This window comes from Melospiza melodia, chromosome 14 (genome assembly GCF_035770615.1).
Source record: "Melospiza melodia melodia isolate bMelMel2 chromosome 14, bMelMel2.pri, whole genome shotgun sequence".
Lineage (NCBI taxonomy): Eukaryota > Metazoa > Chordata > Aves > Passeriformes > Passerellidae > Melospiza > Melospiza melodia.
The window spans coordinates 2,556,670-2,574,774 of NC_086207.1; the positions used below are offsets into that span (position 1 = coordinate 2,556,670).

At 53.7% G+C, this 18,105-nt stretch overlaps 1 protein-coding gene across 1 annotated transcript in view; it reads left to right on the forward strand.

The window, feature by feature from the left end:
- The first annotated feature begins 5,880 nt into the window (after nucleotides 1–5,880).
- The window catches only part of FGF18 (fibroblast growth factor 18), a 65,909-nt gene continuing 53,684 nt past the window's right edge, over nucleotides 5,881–18,105 (forward strand). Inside the window, exons 1-2 of the mRNA XM_063168342.1 lie at nucleotides 5,881–6,211; nucleotides 6,493–6,529. Of these exons, the coding sequence (XP_063024412.1) occupies nucleotides 6,180–6,211; nucleotides 6,493–6,529 (69 nt within the window). The 5' untranslated portion in view covers nucleotides 5,881–6,179. The remainder of the gene's footprint in view (nucleotides 6,212–6,492; nucleotides 6,530–18,105) is intronic.

Sequence of the window (18,105 nt, forward strand, 5' to 3'; positions counted from 1 at the left end):
TCTGTTGACTTACTGTTTCTCTTTCTACAATTTTAGAGAAAACAGTTTTTCTTGCCTGTTTTCAAATTAAGCCTTAGGTTTTACATTGGTTATGGTTTTTCTTAATGAGTGATAATGGCAGGGAGAGTTAAAGATGTATTGTAGCTGTTGAGGTATTTGGCATTTCACCACTGCAGCCACCTTTATCTGTGCCTGTTCATGAAACTTTTCCCACCGCTCCTTACATTTGTCCCAAAGCTTGTAATTGTGCTATTTTCCCAGGAATGTCCTTGATGAAAGGCTCCTAGCAGCCCTTATCGTGCTATTTTGAGGCAGTGAATGTTATCTGGGCACTGCTTCGAGTGGTGGAAAGCTGTTCCCTGGGTGTAAATGTGTGTGAGGACACCAACAACAGTGCACAGCTACAGCTAATAAGTAAAGCTTCCAATTTAATAATAAGGCCACCTCTGGTGTTCAGGCCATTCTTCCCCATTTCCTAAATATTTTTCCCATTACTTTCAAGCCTTTCCTTCCAATTTTCTACATGGAAAATAGATTTTAATTCAATAATTGTAGCTCAGGGCAGTGCAGGGCCCTCAGCCAGTCCTTGTGATCTCCAGAGAGAGATTGGGGGATCTTGGCTTCATTTTTAGGGTCTTGAATTAGGAGAGATGCTTCTACTTGTTCCCTCTGGCTTCATGGTTCTAAATAGTCTTTTCCAACTCCTTCCTTGTTCTACATATTGCCAGAACCTTCTTGCTTAGTCCTTCACTGCTCTTCAGACTTTTCAGTCTTCTGATGGTTTTCAGTTCCTCCTCCAGTCTGTGGAAGCAGCATGGCCTTTCCCTGATCTCTGGGAAAAGCTTGGGAACCATGGCAAACATGGTGCTCCTGCATGAATGTGTGCCCTGTCTGGGTTGCTTGGCAGTGTCCCTGAGAGCCCAGCTGTGGCTGGTGCCCTCATTGAGGCCATGGTGGAGAATGCTGATAAGAGCCCTGCTGTTGTACCTCCTCTGCTTGCAGGAGATGTTTGTGCATGCCCCAGGAGAATGGGGCTTCCAGAGATGTCTCTTTACTGATCTGTGACATTGCAGAAAAATGGCATTTTCCAATATTTTTTTGTGTAAATCCACCCATATGACATTTTCTAAATCCATGCTCTGATGCGAAGTGTGGCTGCAGTTCCTCTTCTGAAAGGTCAGTAGTAACACAGGTTTTCCAGCGATGTTTGCAGAACCTGAGCTGTCCCACAGCCCACCCTGAGTTCCTCCAGGGTCACTCACTTACTCGTGTCACCACTGGGGCCAGTGGCACAGGGCATTGAGAGCTCTGTGATGCCAGCAGGCAGTGCCTGCATCAGCCCTGAGCTGTCCCTGCAGTGTCCCTGCCAGCTGTGGGGCCGGGGCTGCTCATGCACGCTGTCCTGCCCTGAGGCAGAGGGCAGGGGCCCGGGGTGGTGCTGTGGGGAGGGATGGGCCATCCCACAGACAGGGCTTGAGCTGGGGGCTTGCTGGAGACAGCCTGATTCAGAAGACTTCAGTCAAAGAGGTTTATGTTTAAGAGCTGTTGAGCTGAAAAGCTCTAAGTTAAGGAAATGTTAAGTTTTGAAGCTTAACAGCTTGTGATTATTTTAATTTTTATTTTTTTTTTAGGGAAAAGTGAAACCATAGAGGAATATAAATCCAAGGAGCCAAGCCCTCAGATTTAGTGCAGTGCAAAGGCTGAAAAGTGGAATTTCCCACTGGTTTGTGTAGGGTTGTCTGCAGAGGTTGGCCTGTTCTTGCCTCCCTTCAGAAGCAGCTGTCTGATGCTTTCAGAGGGGAGCTGCCATGCTCCTGGGCACTGGGGCCAAGGCAGGCCCGTGTCTGTGTGCCCGCTGTGCCAGGCACAGGCTGGGGGACACAGGGTGGGGCAGGCTCTGGCTGAGGGGCCCTGGGCACTGGAGAGGGGCTGGATACCCAGCAGAGCAGGGTGTTGAAGCAACCCACTGGTCTGCCCCTTAGCTTGAGATGTCCATCATTGTCAGGGATTGCCCTCATTGCTCTGCTGATAAAACACTGGGATTTGTTTATGAGTACGCTGGAGCTTTTAGAGGAATCTGAGGTTTAAGTCCCCAAATCCCATTGAAAATCCAAGGGGTGTAAAACCTTTATAAGCTCTGAAACCCTGCCTGCTGGATAATGCCTGCCTCTCTAGGGTTTCTTTTCTCTTAGAAAGTAATGATACACATGAGAACAAGAGCTGTAGCATGCTGGGTTCTCCCTCTGCAAGGGGCCACGAGACATCCCTGTGGCTGAGAGCTGGAAGGGATGCTGCAGTTGTCTCTGTTCCCAAGAAGTCCAAGCTGTGATGGCTGAATCCATGTCCTGACTGTTCTTCACCATGTTCCTTCTGCAAGACTGTGCCTGAATGTGGTGAGGCTGAAGTCCTGTCCTCCTGGACAGCTCAGGGTCATTTTGAGGTGGCTCTTCTGTCAAATGGCAGTAACTGCACAGCATCCCCTCCTTCCATGAGTGTCCACACCGTGTGGCAGAAGCATTCCTTACCTTGGGATGAAGTTGTCTTTCTGTGTGTAAACTGGATATAGGCAGAACATGCACCCCAGTCAGTCTGCAAGTTGTCTTTCCTTTTACCAAGGCTTTCAGATTCAGAAAACCTCTTCAGCTGGATTCTCTGTAAGGAAAAGTTGGCTTATAGAACAACACAAGGCTGGAGATGCAGATAACAGGAGCAAACCACACACGGATTTGCTCACTGGCAGCAGGGCCGGGATGTAGAGCTGAACTTGGTATTTGCACAACATCAGCCCAGGTTTTTGAGTTTAATTTAAATCTTGGTGTGCCAGATGCAGCAGGGCCAGATCCTGGCCATTCCTGCTGGCTTCTCTTTCACATTCCAAAGGGGTATCTGGGGTAGGAAGGCTTCCCATTCAAGCATGCTCTTAAGTCCTTGGCCCCATTGAATGGGCTCCATGCTCTGTGAAATGCCTGTTCCTCGTGGGATATGGACCAGTGGAGCAGGGCGAGGGAAGCTCATTTCACTGGGGGCACCTTCAGTGCCCTGCAAGGGAAAGGTCAGGCTGCTCAGACTTTGATTTGAGCTGCTGAAGGGCACCCACTAATCCAATAAGCCACCGAGGGACTGCAGGACACAGCCTCAACTCAGGCATTTGCAAGGGTGAGTGGAAGGCAGTAACCCCAGGAGCTCCCAGGGTGTCCTGCAGTGCACGCTCCTACCTGGCCCTCTCTTGGTTTATAAAGTGCTGAGAACGTCAGGCTCTCAGGAGCTGCTGTGCCAGCCTTCACACCCTGAGCGTGCTGTAAGAAAAATAAACACCCTTAAAGGTTTTCCAGTGGGCAGCAGCTTCTCTGGCTAGATTTGTGCTGGGAATCTGATCACACAGGAGCCTTCAGCAGTGGAGCAACAGGTTTGGGTGTGGAGCTTTTAATATTATATATATATATATATATATATATATATACACATATACACACACACACACACACACACACACACACACACATGCTCGTATATATTCATAACAGCATGCTGCTAAATGAAATTTCTATTTTTTCAGAGACATGTATGAGCTGCTTCTTCTCTATTCTGTGCCCCCTCTGTGTTGTTCAAGACTGGTAGTCTGAAATTCACCCAATATTGGTATTATTCTCCAGGTAACTATTTGGATATTAAAAATTTAGGGGTTTTGTCAGACTACTGAGCACAAAGGATGGATCTATTTTAAAAAAGAATTTTTGTGATTACAAATACAGTAATTGAAAGAAGAAAACCCTCATGGTGCCCTCTTTAAAACAACCCCTTGTGTTGCCCTGGCAGTTTTTGCTGTTTGACATGTCCAGGTCCTTCTGGCCTGTGTGAATCCAAGTCCTTGGGGTCATGGCTGCGCTACCAGCATATGGCTCCTCAGCATGCTCTGGGCCAGCATCACCTGGGATGAGTTTTTCCATGCGTAGCTCACAGCTCTGTTGTAGCTGCTGTAATTTTACGTGCTGTTGGGGCAATTAAAATGATAAATGTTAGCAGCAGCTTAACAAATTCCTTTTTGAGCTGTTCTTCCAGCCAGGTGCAGCAGCCCTGGGCCACCTTGGGTATTGGGCAGAGCCATCAGTGGCCGTCTGTGGAGCTTTTTCTTGGAGGCAAGTGATGGAAAAGCCTGAGGAGCAGTCAAAGCTCATGCTGACAGGTAACTGTGAGGCTTTTGGAGGAGCCACTGCCCCTGGCTTTGCAGAACTCCTGTGTGTGTTGGGCAGCACATACTGGAGTTAGCAAGGTGAGGGGCTGTGGTGGCCATGACCCTGTACCTTTCCTGGGGGCTGAGCAGCACCTACTAGCATAAGATGGCACAGGCTGGGCTTCTGCCATCCAAACTGCTTCCAAGAAATGAGGTACTGGTGATGATTAGGGATACATGGAATATTTTCACATCTAAGTTAAATACTATGATCTTGTGAGTCCCCAAATTCTGAATTGTTTCAGGGTAGGCATCTCGGTGAGCTCAACTTGTAGGGCTCAGGATGGTGGCTCTGATATTCTTGGCCATGTGTGAAAACAGCTTTTAGCTGTGGCAAGGTGCCATGGCACTGCCAGGACAGGGATGCATGGGGCCTCTGATGTTGGTGACATCAGCAATTGACAGCAGTTTGGGTTTTTGGTTTTTTTTTTTAACTTGCAGATCCATAAGACCAGAAGTGTGAAGTCTGTTAGATACATCACAGACATGTGTTAGTGCTGGAAATTTTATAAGGACTTGCTTTGATCACTGTTTTAAAGCTTAAATGTTTTCTGTGCCTCTTGAGCCTGAAACTATGGGCCGAAAAACCCTGTGACTTGATACCTGAAGGCTCCCCAGCGATGAACTCCAGGGATTAAAGATGTTGCTTATTCGTGGCTGAGAGTGCCGGGGGAGCGAGCACCTCAGTCCCTGCAGGGGTGGGAGCAGCTGGGCCCGACACGCTGCGCTGATGCACGCTGTTATTTGAGTGGAGAATTTGGAAAGCTCGGAGTTCTGAGCTAGAGTTATGTTCTCACTTAATAAGGTGTTAACTGACGCTGGGTGCTCTTTGGAGAGTTCGGCTATGTGTGGAGGTTAACGGCTCCTGGCATCTTGTCTGCTACGAACGAGCTTCCAGACAAGAGGAAAGAGTTACCGCACGCTATCAGCGTGTGATTTTTTTTTTTTTTCCCTAAAAAAGCAAACCCCCAAACAAACAAAAAACCCTCCCCGAAGCTGAGGCGGAGGAAGCCTCTGGGCTTTCCCCGGGGCCGCGGGCGGTGCGGGGCGGCGGCGCGGCCGCTGGAGGGCAGGCGAGCCGTGCGGAGCGGGGCGGCAGCGCCGCGCTGACCCCGCCGTCCGCGTCCCGCCGGGGAGCGGAGCCGGGCCCGCGGAGCGGCTGTCCCGGCCCGCGAGCGCCGCTCCGGGGCTGCCGGGCCCGCCCGGGGCTCGAGGGCGCGGGGCGCGCTCCTGCCCCGTCGGAGGTGAGGGCGCAGCGGCCCCGGTGAGCCGCGGCCCCCGTGCCGGTGAGCGGGGCAGCGGCCGCCGTGCCGGGCGTTCCGAGCCCCTCGCGTCCCGGGCGAGCGGCGGCGCCGCCCGCTCTGTCGGGCCGGGCAGGGCTCGGGGCAGCCCGACCCCCTCCCTCGCTTTCCCTGTGGGAAACGCTTCCCCGGCCGGCGCTGCCCGCGGCCGGGCGGTGCCCCCTCCGCGCAGGCGGTGCCAGCCCCGCTCCGCCCGGGCGGGTCCCGCCTCCCGCTCCGCGCCCCGCGCATCGCTATGCCGCCCGCCCGGAGCGCGCAGCGCGGGGCGCCCGGCGGAGCCCGGAGCGGGGCGCGGCGGCGGCCGAGAGGCTCCATCCGCCCGGCGGGGCTGGTCCGGCCCGGGGGGACGCGGGGGGGCACTTGCTGATGATCGGAAGTTACTGACAATAAGCACCTTCATCCCCCCAAAGGCGGAGAGAGGGAGAGGAGGAGGAGGAGAGACAGGGGGAGAGGAGAGCTGATGCCTGACGAGTCACTCGGCGGAGGCAGAGCGGGCGGTACCACAACTTCCCGGCGGCGCGGAGCGGCGCGGAGCAGCGCGGCGGGGATCGGAGCTCGCCGGCCGGATCGCTCCCATGTCAGCGCGGCGGCGGGGGACTGCGCTCCGCTAGCGACCAGCCGCCGGCCAGCCCCCTCCGCGCCCAGCGATGTATTCACTGCTCTCAGCCTGCACTTGCCTGTAAGGATTATGGCATATTTCTTTTTTTTTTTTTTTTTTTTTTTTTTAATGTTTAAAAATATTTTAATTTTTTTTAAACTTTCATTCTGGAGGCTCCGGTTGCATTTTCCTTGCAGCCAGGTGGTAATGGGGACCTGAGCCTTTTTATAAGCAGAGCATCGCTCTGAACCCTTTAAAAATTGCAAACAAAAACAAAGAAAAAACCAAACAAAACAAAAATCAACTTTAATCATTCTACCGCATCATTTGATCTTTTGTTGTTTTTTTTTTCTCCTCTCCAGATGTTTACATTTCCTGCTGCTGTGCTTTCAGGTACAGGTACGTGTCCTTTCTGTCCTCTCTCGCTTTTGGTTGTAAAATAGAAACAAAGGCGGCGTGCTGACCTCGAGTGCCAGGCAGGTTTGGCTGGGGCTTTCACTTGTTTCCCTCTAGTTTTTATAGCTGTATGAAACCGAGCCCCGCACCAGATGCTGGAGTGTCACTTGCCCTGGACCGGGGCTTCCCCCGTGCTCGGCTCCCGTGCCGTGCCCCGCTGTGCTCTGCCGCCGCTGCGGGCAGGGGTGCAGCCGGTGCGCCGGTAGCCTGCCGTAGCAGCATCCTCTGGAGTGCATTAGCCTGGCTAATGATGTGAGAGGGAGTGCTGGACTCTCCTTGCACAATGTTGATTGATGCACTTGCCTTGGAAGAGCAGGCGCTCTCCTGCTCGCCCTTTTTTCCCGTTTCTTTTTTTTTTTTTCGCCCCTCTCTTTTTTTAAATTTTCTTTTTCTTTTCTTTTTTTTTTTTTTTTTTTCTCCCCCTCTTCGGTAACTCACTCCCAAAAACCGATGCTTTGAAAAACACAAGTTTTCCTAGCCAAGAGAAGGAGGCTGCGCGCTCCCTCCCCATTATTCAGTAGAACGCCGTCCAAGTCAGCTCCAGCCTTTGATCCTGTCTCGGCAGGAATGAGGCGTTGCGGGAACACCCCGAGCGCGGCTCCGCGGCCCAGGTGCCCCGGCTGGGGATGGATGGCAGCTGCCCCGCTGCCCCGGGGCTTTTAGCACAGCAGGTGCCGCTTGGGTGGCTCTGGCCCCTTCCCGCCGGAGCTGGGGGACACTTGTGACACCCTCGGCCCTGAGCTGTGCCTTGGCCGGGATTGCACCTGCTCAGCCTCTCCGGATCCCCAGCGGCAGCAGGGCATGGTCCTGCATGAGCGCAGCCTTGGAGGGGGCTCCATCCCTCTGGCCGAGCTAAAACCCGAACCGGCCCCATCCCCGGCTCTCCCACCCATCCAAAAAATGCCCGATCGCATTTTTTTCCTCATCCCTTCCAAAAAGTGCAGCTCGAACCCGACACCAGCAGAGCCTCCGCTGGTGGAGCAGCCTCCCCGGCAGGCGCGGATCCGCAGCTGGAATGCCCCTGCCGCTGGAAGGTGTTTGCTCTGTCTCTCTCTGCGGGATTTTTCAGCCCGAAGAATCGCAGGGCTCGCAGCGCCGGAACCCTTTGCAGCGGGGAGAGGTTTTTTTGCGCTTGTGCGGTAACTGAAGTTAATCAGCCCTCCAGCCCCCTTCCTCTCCCCCTCCCTTCGGTGCTTTTAGTGAATCAGAAAAAGTTTGGCCGGCTGCCTGGAAAGCACTTGCTAAAATCTGATCTCTTACTTCAGCAGCCTTAAAACAAAGTTATTGGCATTTATACAGTTGGAGCTTGCAGGCTTCCAAAGCAATAAAATAATAAAAAAAAAAAAAAAAGGAAAAAAGAAGAAAGCTCTGTGTTCTGGTGCTATTAGAACCATACTTGCTACCTTTTGTGCTGATTTTGCAGCGTTTGGGGGCTGTGGGGTGGGATGGGCTCTGCGGAGGGGTCCTGGCCGGGCTGGAGGGGCGGCGGGGCCGGAGCTCGCTGGTGACACACGCACACCGAGCTCCTCCGGCGATTGGTGCGGGGAGCCAAAACATCAGATTAGTCATACTCGAGGGCCTTCGAGTGAGTGTTTACAGTATTAATGGTAGATGAAAAGATGTGAATGCTGTAAGTTTTTATTGCCCATTTTGTTACACTTTCTTTCTGGATTTATTCATGGGATTACATGTTTTGAGCCTGAATGGGACCAAGGGATTATAGGATTTCTTTAATAATGATCAGTTTGGGTAGGAGTTAGCCTTTGGTGAACTGGAGTAAATTAATGCATCACTTAGGTTTAATATTTATTTAGTCTAAAGGAAGTTGTTTAGTTTTGCTTAAAGGGCTCTGTGTTGTATTGGGGAGATTTAAGAGTTCTTGAAGGGGATTATATTCTAAGGCTGCCTCTTGCCCTGCGTTCAAGCCATGATCTGTGGCTCGTCCTGTGTGCTGGTCTTACAATTACTGTGCTATGCTGCTGCCTGGTACCTGTGGCTCTGTGTGCAGAGGTAGCAATCACCCCAGTGTGTGTGGGGCTGGAGGGATTCTGAGACAAAACACCATGGTTTGGGTGTGCTCTGTGTGTTCTGTGGATCCCAGTGTACAGGGCTGTGCTGCATTGACGTGTGAGCTGCTGCAGTTCTGTGCTGGGGGCTCAGCTCTGGCCAGAAGCTTTCTCAGAGACCCCAAGGCCGCCCTGCAGCCGCCAGGGGTGATGGGGCAGGTGTAGGATCTCCTGATGGGGCAGGTGTAGGATCTCCTGATGGGGCAGGTGTAGGATCTCATGATGGGGCAGGTGTAGGATCTCCTGATGGGGCAGGTGTAGGATCTCCTGTGGGCAGGTTATGGCAGCCCTGGGAAGTGTTGCCCAGCCCTGGCCGCAGGGAGGTCGGAGGGTCAGCGGTTTCCAGGAGCAGGATTTAGAGCCCTGGATGAGTCGGGCTCCTCCAGGGCTTTGCCATCGTGTGACATTTGCACCAAGAAGCGCAGGGATGGACACGTGGTGGGACAGAGGGGAGCACTGCTGGAGCGTGGGTGCAGCACAGCCCTGGGAGCAGCCCTGGACTCACAGGGCTGCCTGGAGGAGAGGTCATGCACCTTCCCCTGCGACAGCAATGCCCCTGTCTTGTTTTCTTCTCTTGCCTCTTAGGAAGTCACTCTGATGCTTGGAGTTGCTACAGTTCCAAAGCAGGGACACTGGATACCCCTGCAGACCCTGGAGACAATAATTTATTTATGCAGGTTGTTCTTAGGAATGCTCTTTCGCTGATGGTTACTGAACTCTCCCTCTATCACATCTTTAGCATTTTTCAGTTTATTCTCCTACCTTTTCACACTTCCAGGAGCAATTTCTCTTCCATGTTCTTTTTTGTTCTTTATGCCCAGAGTGGTTTTGGGTTTCGCTTTGGCTTTGGAGTCAATCTCTGCTCTACAAGCAGGAGAGAAAGCCCAGAAGCACCTTGCAGGGTTGGAGGGGATTGCCCCATGCTGTGCTGGCTCTAGCAGCACCAGTGACCCCGAGGATAACAAATGTGGGAACGTGAGATCTCAGAGGGCCCCTTTGCCAGGGCAGGTGGGGGCTGGAGGCAGCTTCAGTGTAAGTTGAGCAGTAGGATCCGAGGTTCTGAGTGCTGTCCTCGTTTGCAAGAGCTTCCAGCTCTTCTGTCCCTCACGTGCCTCGTCAGGTGCATGGGCAGGCAGAGCACGGGGCAGTGCCAGCGTGGGCTGCCCTGGCTGTGCTGCAGAGCAGAGGGTGGTCCTGCCCCAGCCCCTTCCCTGCCTGATCAACCTCGCTGTGTTCTCCTACACGGAGTGCATCTGTCTTAGATTATGAAGAGGTCCCTGATAGGGCCAAATCCTTTGCTTTTATGGCTCTTGTAGGTTAAGATCCAGCTTTGGAATCTGATCCAGAAGCAAACAGGAGGTCAGAGGAATGCACAAGGCAGCACTAGGCTATTTTCACATCTGCTGGTGTTGTGTAAGAGGAAGGCTGCTGTGTGCCATGCCAATAGCAACTTGTGTTTCTCCTAAGCTCCTGTGCAGCGACAGACAGTTATTGTTTGGGACATTGTAAAGTGAGACACGGAGAAGTGTTGCTTCCACACGCTCAGCGAGCCAGATCCTGCGGTCTGGCCCAGCCACACGCAGCACATGTCAGAGGCGTGAGCAGCTCCCTCCCCTTCCCTGCCTGCTGATCCAGGGCTGTCCTCCCTGGGACAGGCAGGATGGGTGGTGAGTGCCACCAGGCAGCTCTGGGGACTGAAGCCAAAGCAGTTCCTGGTCACAGCCCGGCCAGCTTGCCTTGGCTGGCCACTCTTTCTGCAGGTGTGCAGCAGTGCCAGAGCCACAGCTCCCTGCCCGCCCTGTCCTTGCCCTGCTGGTGACAGCACCAAAGGCAGGGAGCTGCACTGCACATCAACAACAAAGTTATTCTCATGTCTCCCATCCCGGCAGATGGGCACCTACCTGCCCTTGTCCTCTCTGGGTGGCACAGTGCCTGTCCTGAAGTGGTGCCAAGGCTGCATGTGCTGCCAGGGATGGAGCTCTGGGCATCCCCACATTGCTCCTGAAGCACTGTGGGATGGGGCAGGTGGTGCCTCCGTGGGCTGCTCCTTCCTTGTGGTCAGGCCCTGCATGCCAAGAGTCCTTGGGGCCCAGAGCCCCCAGGCTGGGTGATCCCGTGCCTGCCCTCTCTGCTCAGCCTGGATTGGCAACACCACATCCTCAGCACAGCATCCCTGTGCCAGTACCTGCCTCCTGCTCCACAAGGGTGGAGAAGTCATCCTGAAAAGGACAGAATATGGCAAATGTGGTCTGTGCAAGGCTGGGCAGCTCTCTGTTGATTTTTCGGATTGCACCTGCCTTGATTACTAGGCAGTGAGAAGACCAGAGAAACTGTGTAAGCAAAGCCTGAGTCAATGAGCAGAGGAGCTCAGCCATGTGGAAGTGCTTGGCCCCATCATGGGCTGGAGCTGATGGGATGGGCCCTGGCTTTGGCTCTGTGCTGTGCTGGACTCCCAGTGGTGGATGCACTTCCTGATGGTGATGGGATGGCTCTGCTGGCCTGCAGAGGCAGGGTCCTGTTGTACATGAGAGTGTTTGTTCCAGTTGCAGATGCCCTTGCTCTCCAGGAAATAACCATGTGGCTTTCCACAAGGGATTTTTATTCCCTGCTGCTGACTCATTGCACCAGAATACGAAGTGTTGTGTCCTGAAGCTGCCCCGTATATCCTGCTTCTGCCTCCTGAACTTTGGAGAGCTTGGGCTTGTGGAGGAAGAGGAGACACATTGGAGCAGGGAAGCTGAGTGGCAGTGGGCTGGTGCTTGGGCTGATGTGTGCTGGGCTTCCCCATGGGCTCAGCCTAGCTCAGGTGAGCGTGGCTGTGGGTCTGGCTCCTCACAGATGGGGATGTGCAGCCTGTGCCCCACCAGCTGCCTGCCCTGGGCACACCACGCCTTTGCCTCTCACTGAAGGTTCCCAGCCCTATATTCTCTGCCACAAAGACCCCTCAAAGACATTTAGCAGGAAGATTTGCAAAGCTGTTTCCAGATTCTCACCCCAGTGAGGCTGACGCAAACGTGAGCTGCTTCAGCATTTGGGGGCTTGGCTTTGCTGTGGCAATGGGCAGCAGAGCAGAGCTCCTTGGGGACTCTGCTCTGCACCCCTGCATGAATGCAGTTTGCTCTGCCAAAGCTCCAGAGATGTGTGAGGTGCTTCAGAGGAACAGAGATGGCCATGGGCGTTGTTGAGGAGAGTGCCTAGAAGGACACCGTGAAGTTCAGCTTTTAATTGGATGCAGTGTGATGGTTGTGTTGTATTTTGCTTTTGCTTTCCTTGTTGCACCTGACAAGTACAAGGCTGGATGGGGGCGAGGGGCGTGGGGTTTGGAGCAGTGCAGGGTTTGGAGCAGTGTGAGGTTCAGTGCAGCGTGGGACTCTGAGAGCTGCTGGGTTTGGAGCAGAGTGGGATTCACGGGAGGAATTCCTGCTCAAACTCAGAATTAGTTTTTCTTATTAGAGTAGCTTGGCCGTAGCACACCAAGGTGGGAGAGAAAAGAGCGGAATGGGCAAAGGGTGGCACTGCCCAAGCCCTGTTGCTGTGGCTGGGATGTAGGATGCAGCTGGTGCTGTGAGTGACTGCTGAGGGTTGCAGGAGGCTCAGGGAGGATGAGCAGCACTGGGGGCTTGGGCAGCCACACTGAATACTTGATTTTGCTGTAAGCTGATAGCACCGAGCTGGTCAGCCAGGCCTCTCTGCTGTGTGAGACTGAGCTCAAGAGAGAGACTCATCTGGGACTGAAAATCATTATTGTGGATATATAAGCTGCTCCCCAGATCCTTGAGAGTATTTTTATGTATCTCTTCCTTTCCTTAGGACTCTGTTTTGCTCTTTCCTCTTCTCCCTTGCTGAGCTTCTTTTGCTTTGTTTTTCCACAGATTTAGATACTTTATTACGATAAGTGCAGGTGAAAAAATGTGTTCATGGAACATGATTTAAAAAGGCAAAAGAGGAATGGCTGCTGTTGGTGCCTGGACAGGGATGGGGATACCTCGTGCCAGGGTCCCTGCCTGGGGTGGGCTGTGCTGGGGGAGCTGGGAGCCCTGGGCCCAGGGAGGCACCCAGTGCCCTCCTGCCTGTGAGATGCTCTGCTGCAGGGCACGGTCTTCCTGTGCTCTGATGCTGAAACCAGGAGGCTTCCACCTGGGTACTTGTGGCCTGGAAGGTCCAGACATGATTGTTTTTCTTTCCTTCCCTGGGTTTTTGTGTTTTGGTCACCTGCTGTGCCATAACAGCAGGTACAAGCAGAAATTATGCAGAGCTGTGCAATGTGCTGCCTACCTAGCATGTCGCCTCTGTGTCCTGATGCCTCTCCAGATGTCCATGGAGGATTAGGCATCCTGCAAAGCAGCTGGAAGGAAAGTAAGAAAAAAAAAACCCCAAAATATAAAAGACCGTCTGGCTCTGCAAAAGTATTTTGCTGTTGCCATTCAGCAGCCTCGCCATAGCATGAAGAGAAAGAAAGGGGAACAGAGAGGAAGGAGGAGGCTTAGCCTGTCATGGTCTGTGTGTTTCCCTTTGTGCTACCTCCTCACAGCCCCAGGGGCTGCGGCGGGTGGGAGCCGGCTGCCAATCTTCCCCTCCAGGGCCAGGCTCTGCTCGGCCCGCTGCTTCCATGTGGGGCTGGTTCAGGGCACTGCTCAGCCCTGGTGCTTCCATGTGGGGCTGGTTCTGGGCATGTGGGGCTGGTTCTGGGCACTGCTCGGCCCTTGTGCTTCCATGTGGGGCTGGATCAGGGCTCTGCTCGGCCCCGGTGCTTCCATGTGGGGCTGGTTCAGGGCACTGCTGGGCCCCGCTGCTTCCATGTGGGGCTGGTTCAAGGCACTGCTCAGCCCCGGTGCTTCCATGTGGGGCTGGTTCCGGGCAGCGCTGCCCCAGCCCCGGTGCTTCCATGTGGGGCTGGTTCAAGGCACTGCTCGGCCCTGGTGCTTCCATGTGGGGCTGGATCAGGGCTCTGCTCGGCCCCGGTGCTTCCATGTGGGGCTGGTTCAGGGCACTGCTGGGCCCCGCTGCTTCCATGTGGGGCTGGTTCAGGGCACTGCTGGGCCCCGGTGCTTCCATGTGGGGCTGGTTCAGGGCACTGCTCAGCCCTGGTGCTTCCATGTGGGGCTGGTTCTGGGCATGTGGGGCTGGTTCTGGGCACTGCTCGGCCCTTGTGCTTCCATGTGGGGCTGGATCAGGGCTCTGCTCGGCCCTGGTGCTTCCATGTGGGGCTGGTTCTGGGCTCTGCTCAGCCCCAGCCCTGGTGCTTCCATGTGGGGCTGGTTCCGGGCATGTGGGGCTGGTTCTGGGCTCTGCTCGGCCCTGGTGCCTCCATGTGGGGCTGTTCCGGGCAGCGCTGCCCCAGCCCCGGCCGGCTCTGCGCGAACAAACAGCTGCAGCTCAGGCTGAACCACACGGCAGGGACAGCTCATCCTGCCCTGGGCCAGGCTCTCACACCCTGCTCCCTGTGCCTGTTCATGGAGTTACTGCCTTGGTTCTGCTGCAGCCAGGAGAGCCAGAGCACGTTTAACCTCTGGAGCTCAGGGTGCAGAGCAGCTCTGGTGATGTCCTGCACGTGGCTCCTTGCCTGGGCTGCTGCTCTGGCTGCGGGGCTGGAGCTGGGCTGGTGCTGCTGAGTTTGCTGCTGCTGCTGGAGGTCAACATTGCTTTGGAGGCTGCAGGAGAAGACGGGAAGATTTGAGGCTATGGCATTGGGGTAAAAGGCCTCAAGTTGTGCCAGGGAAGGTTTAGATGGGATATTAGGAAAAAATTTCTTCAACAAAAGTGTTGTCAAGCACTGGAAGAGTGGAGCCACCATCCCTGGAAGTGTTCAGAGGATGTGTGGGTGTGGCACTCAAGCACTTGGTTTAGCCATGGGCCTGGCAGTGCTGGGTTAACAGGTAGATTGGTGATCTTAGAGGATTTTTCCAACCTAAATGATTCTGTGATAAGAAGTGGGCAGTGGGGAATGGCCCAGCACATCCTGCTCACTGTTGTTGGTGATGGACAGGAGATGGGGCAGAGCCCAGCCCTGGGGCTCACCCGTGTGGGGGTGGCAGCGGGGCAGGCTGGGGATGCTGGCACCTGGCCCAGGCAGACCCAGACCCCCATGGTGCCAGGCTAAGGGGCTGGATCTGGAAACAAGGAGGAGCTGGCACTGAGGGAAAGCAGGGTGCAGAGGGGCCGAGTGTGCCCTGTGATTCCTCTGCTCGTCTTTTAAAATCCAAATGGATGGGTGCTAAATCTTGGTGAAGGTCCCAGAGAAGTGCATATTGTGTGGATAGAAATGTTAGGATGCAGCAATTAATAACTGATTGCTTTTCCTACAAGATATTCCCAGCACTCCTTAGTCCTCCCAGCTCCTTTTCCTCCTTTTTCTCCTGTATTTCAAATCCCTTTTTTCCTGCTATAGTACTATCTTTGGCATAATTTTTAAGGACAGCTTGTTAAAAAGCTTTCGTATCTTTTGGAATACCCCAAGCTGCTCTTGCACAGAAATCCAGAATTAACAGAAAAAGGCAGGGAGCAGCGGTGAGCCTGGTCAATGACTGTGAGCAGTGTGTGTGCTGGGTGTCTGCAGGCAGGGCTGCTGGCATGGGAAGGCCTGGGAAGATAAATTAGAAAGTGGGTGAAGGACATTTTTGATAGAAGGGCATTTTGCTGCTTCTCTGATGGTTTTTATCCATTTGAGGAGAGGGGTGGTCTGAAAGCTGGCAGTGATGTGACCACCAGGACAGGGGTCACTTCCCTGCTGTCACACCCGGGGTGCTCTCACAGCGCGGCTCCATCGCTTCTCCCACTGGAGTATGGGGTACAATCCCGGTCAGATAACTGGATTTGCCTTCCCAAGCTGAATTCAAACCACAGGTGGAATTGGACTGCGTTGTAGGAACGAGCAGGGAGTGGAGTCTGTGCTCTGTTTCCAGCCGTGCTGTCCAGCTCTAACACGAAGCTGCTTTTGGCCCCCTTACTCTCCCAGGCTGGAGGGTTACGACCCTGCACGAGCAGCCCCAGTGCCTGGTGTGAGGCTGCACTGTAGGACTGCACGGGGCAGGGCAGTATTGATTAGCTGTACAATAAATTGTGATGTATGTAGGTGCAGGTTTCTGACCCCGTGGCCACGACCTTGCGGTGATTGGGAGCGTCCGGCCAGCTGAGATCAGAGCAGGGCCACCAATCGATGGGACAGCACTGCTGCTGCTGCAGGGACAGCACTGCTGCTGCAGGACTGCTGCTGCAGGGACAGCACTGCTGCTGCTGCAGGACTGCTGCTGCTGCAGGACAGCACTGCTGCTGCAGGACAGGGACAGCACTGCTGCTGCTGCAGGACAGGGACAGCACTGCTGCTGCTGCTGCTGCAGGGACAGCACTGCTGCTGCAGGACAGGGACAGCATTGCTGCTGCTGCAGGGACAGCACTGCTGCTGCTGCAGGACAGGGACAGCATTGCTGCTGCTGCAGGGACAGCACTGCTGCTGCTGCAGGACAGGGACAGCACTGCTGCTGCTGCAGGACAGCAGCTCTGCTGCAGGCACTGGCACCTTTGTCCCAGGGAGCAGGCAGTGCTTCAGGCTTCCCCTGCAATTCCACCTGGAGCTCCGTGCTGGGAGCTGGGCTGTGCCAGCCTCACCCAGGCTGTGGGCATGGCAGGGACTCTTTGTGCGTTTCCATTGGGATTCTCAAAGCTGGAACATCTCAGGCTGGAAGGGAGGAGTGAGGGCAGCTCTGGCCAGCATGGAGAGCGTGCCCTGCTCATCAGAGAACCAGAATGGTTTGGGTTGGAAGGGACCTCAAAGCCCACCCAGTGCCCCCCCTGCCATGGCAGGGACACCCCCCACTGCCCCGGGCTGCTCCAGCCCCAGTGTCAGCCTGGCCTTGGGCACTGCCAGGGATGAACCCCCCAAGGCTCCAGAGCTCCAGGGGTGTTGGACAGCACAGGGTGGGACTGTTGGGGTGTCTGTGCAGGGCCGAGGTTGGACTGGATGATCCTAATGAGTTTCTTCCAATTCAGAATATTCTGTGATTCTCTGGGCAATCTGTGCCAGTGTGTGACCGCCTTCCTAACATCTTACCTATACATCTCTTCTTTTACTTTAAATCCATTCCCCCTTGTCCTGTAATAAATGGGAGCAGTCTGCCAGCAAGGCAGACACTTGCTTTGTGCTGTTTATGTTGAAGGAGTAGGTAACAGGAATTAAATTGCTATTTAAATGTAGCAAACAAGAAAATGGAATTGATTTGCTCAGCTTTCATTTCTGGGAGCCTGATTTCCCCAGTGTGCACCATCACCGTGTGAGCCCAGACACCGAGCCCCATCAGGGTCAGTTGTGGGGTTTCACTTCCCAAGGAGATTGTGCAAAGTCTGATGCGAGGTCAGCAAGGCTGAGCTGGCAGAGCTGCCCTGTGCTGGGTGGTGGCACACCCTGGGGGTGGCACCGGAGGGTCTCCCCAGAGCAGGCAGGGACCGGGGGGTGTCTGGACGAGGCACAGGGCCCTACACCCCCCAGTGCTCAAGGAAAGGCTCCTGGGGATCCCCAGCTTCAGGCCCAGGGTCTCATGGCTCTGTCTGCCCTTGTCTGGCCTGAATTTCCCCCCAGCAGCATTTTCCCACTGCTGGTGACTGGTGATGGACGGATCAAAACGTGTGGGGCTCTCCCTGGTACCCCCGAGGTGGGCAGGGATGCAGCACCCAAACTTCAGTGATTTTAACACCACTTTATTTTTTCCCTTATTTAAAATATTTAAAAAACAGATTTATTTTCCAAAACTGTTGAGAATTGTTCCCTGAAAATGGGAAACTTGCAATCTAAATTAATTAAAACCAAATGAGACTTTTCCCTAACTCAACAAAGCTGAAAGATAAGAAATCCTATTTGCCTGGTGTTTGCAGTGTAAATATTTCCAGGCAGAAGTGTGGCTAATAGAGATCAGAACAAATCTTCTATTAGAAAACAAACTCTGCTTTTCTTTTCTGGCTCTAGGCTCATGTTTGTTATATGGGATCCTGAAGGCAGATTGACAATTTGGTTTGGATTAAAGTCAACACATGGTTTATGCCATATTTTTGATAAGGCTCAGTAGTAATCTGATTTTTTTTTCCAGGCTGTCTTTAGTATATAAGTAGTAGACTTGTCCATTCCTGGGAATATTTTTGCAGTGAAGATATTGAAGAATTTATTTCTGGAGGGAAGATGAAATTTCTTGTTTTAAAACTCTTAAAATCCCAAGTCAAGTTGAAATCCATTAACTGCAAGCTGTAAGCTTGATGTGAGCTGGGCAGACTTCAGGCTATTTTATTAACTGATGTAGACAGTGTTTTCTTTAAATGCCTTTGGAAGGGCAGAGAGGAGGAGACTGGTTTATGCAGGGGGAGCAGAGCAGGTCCCTGTGCTTTACCACCAGCACCCAGTTCCCACCAGCAGGTAGAAAACTGCCACCATTTGCCCCTGTGTGTGCTTGTGAGCTCAGGGTTCTTCCT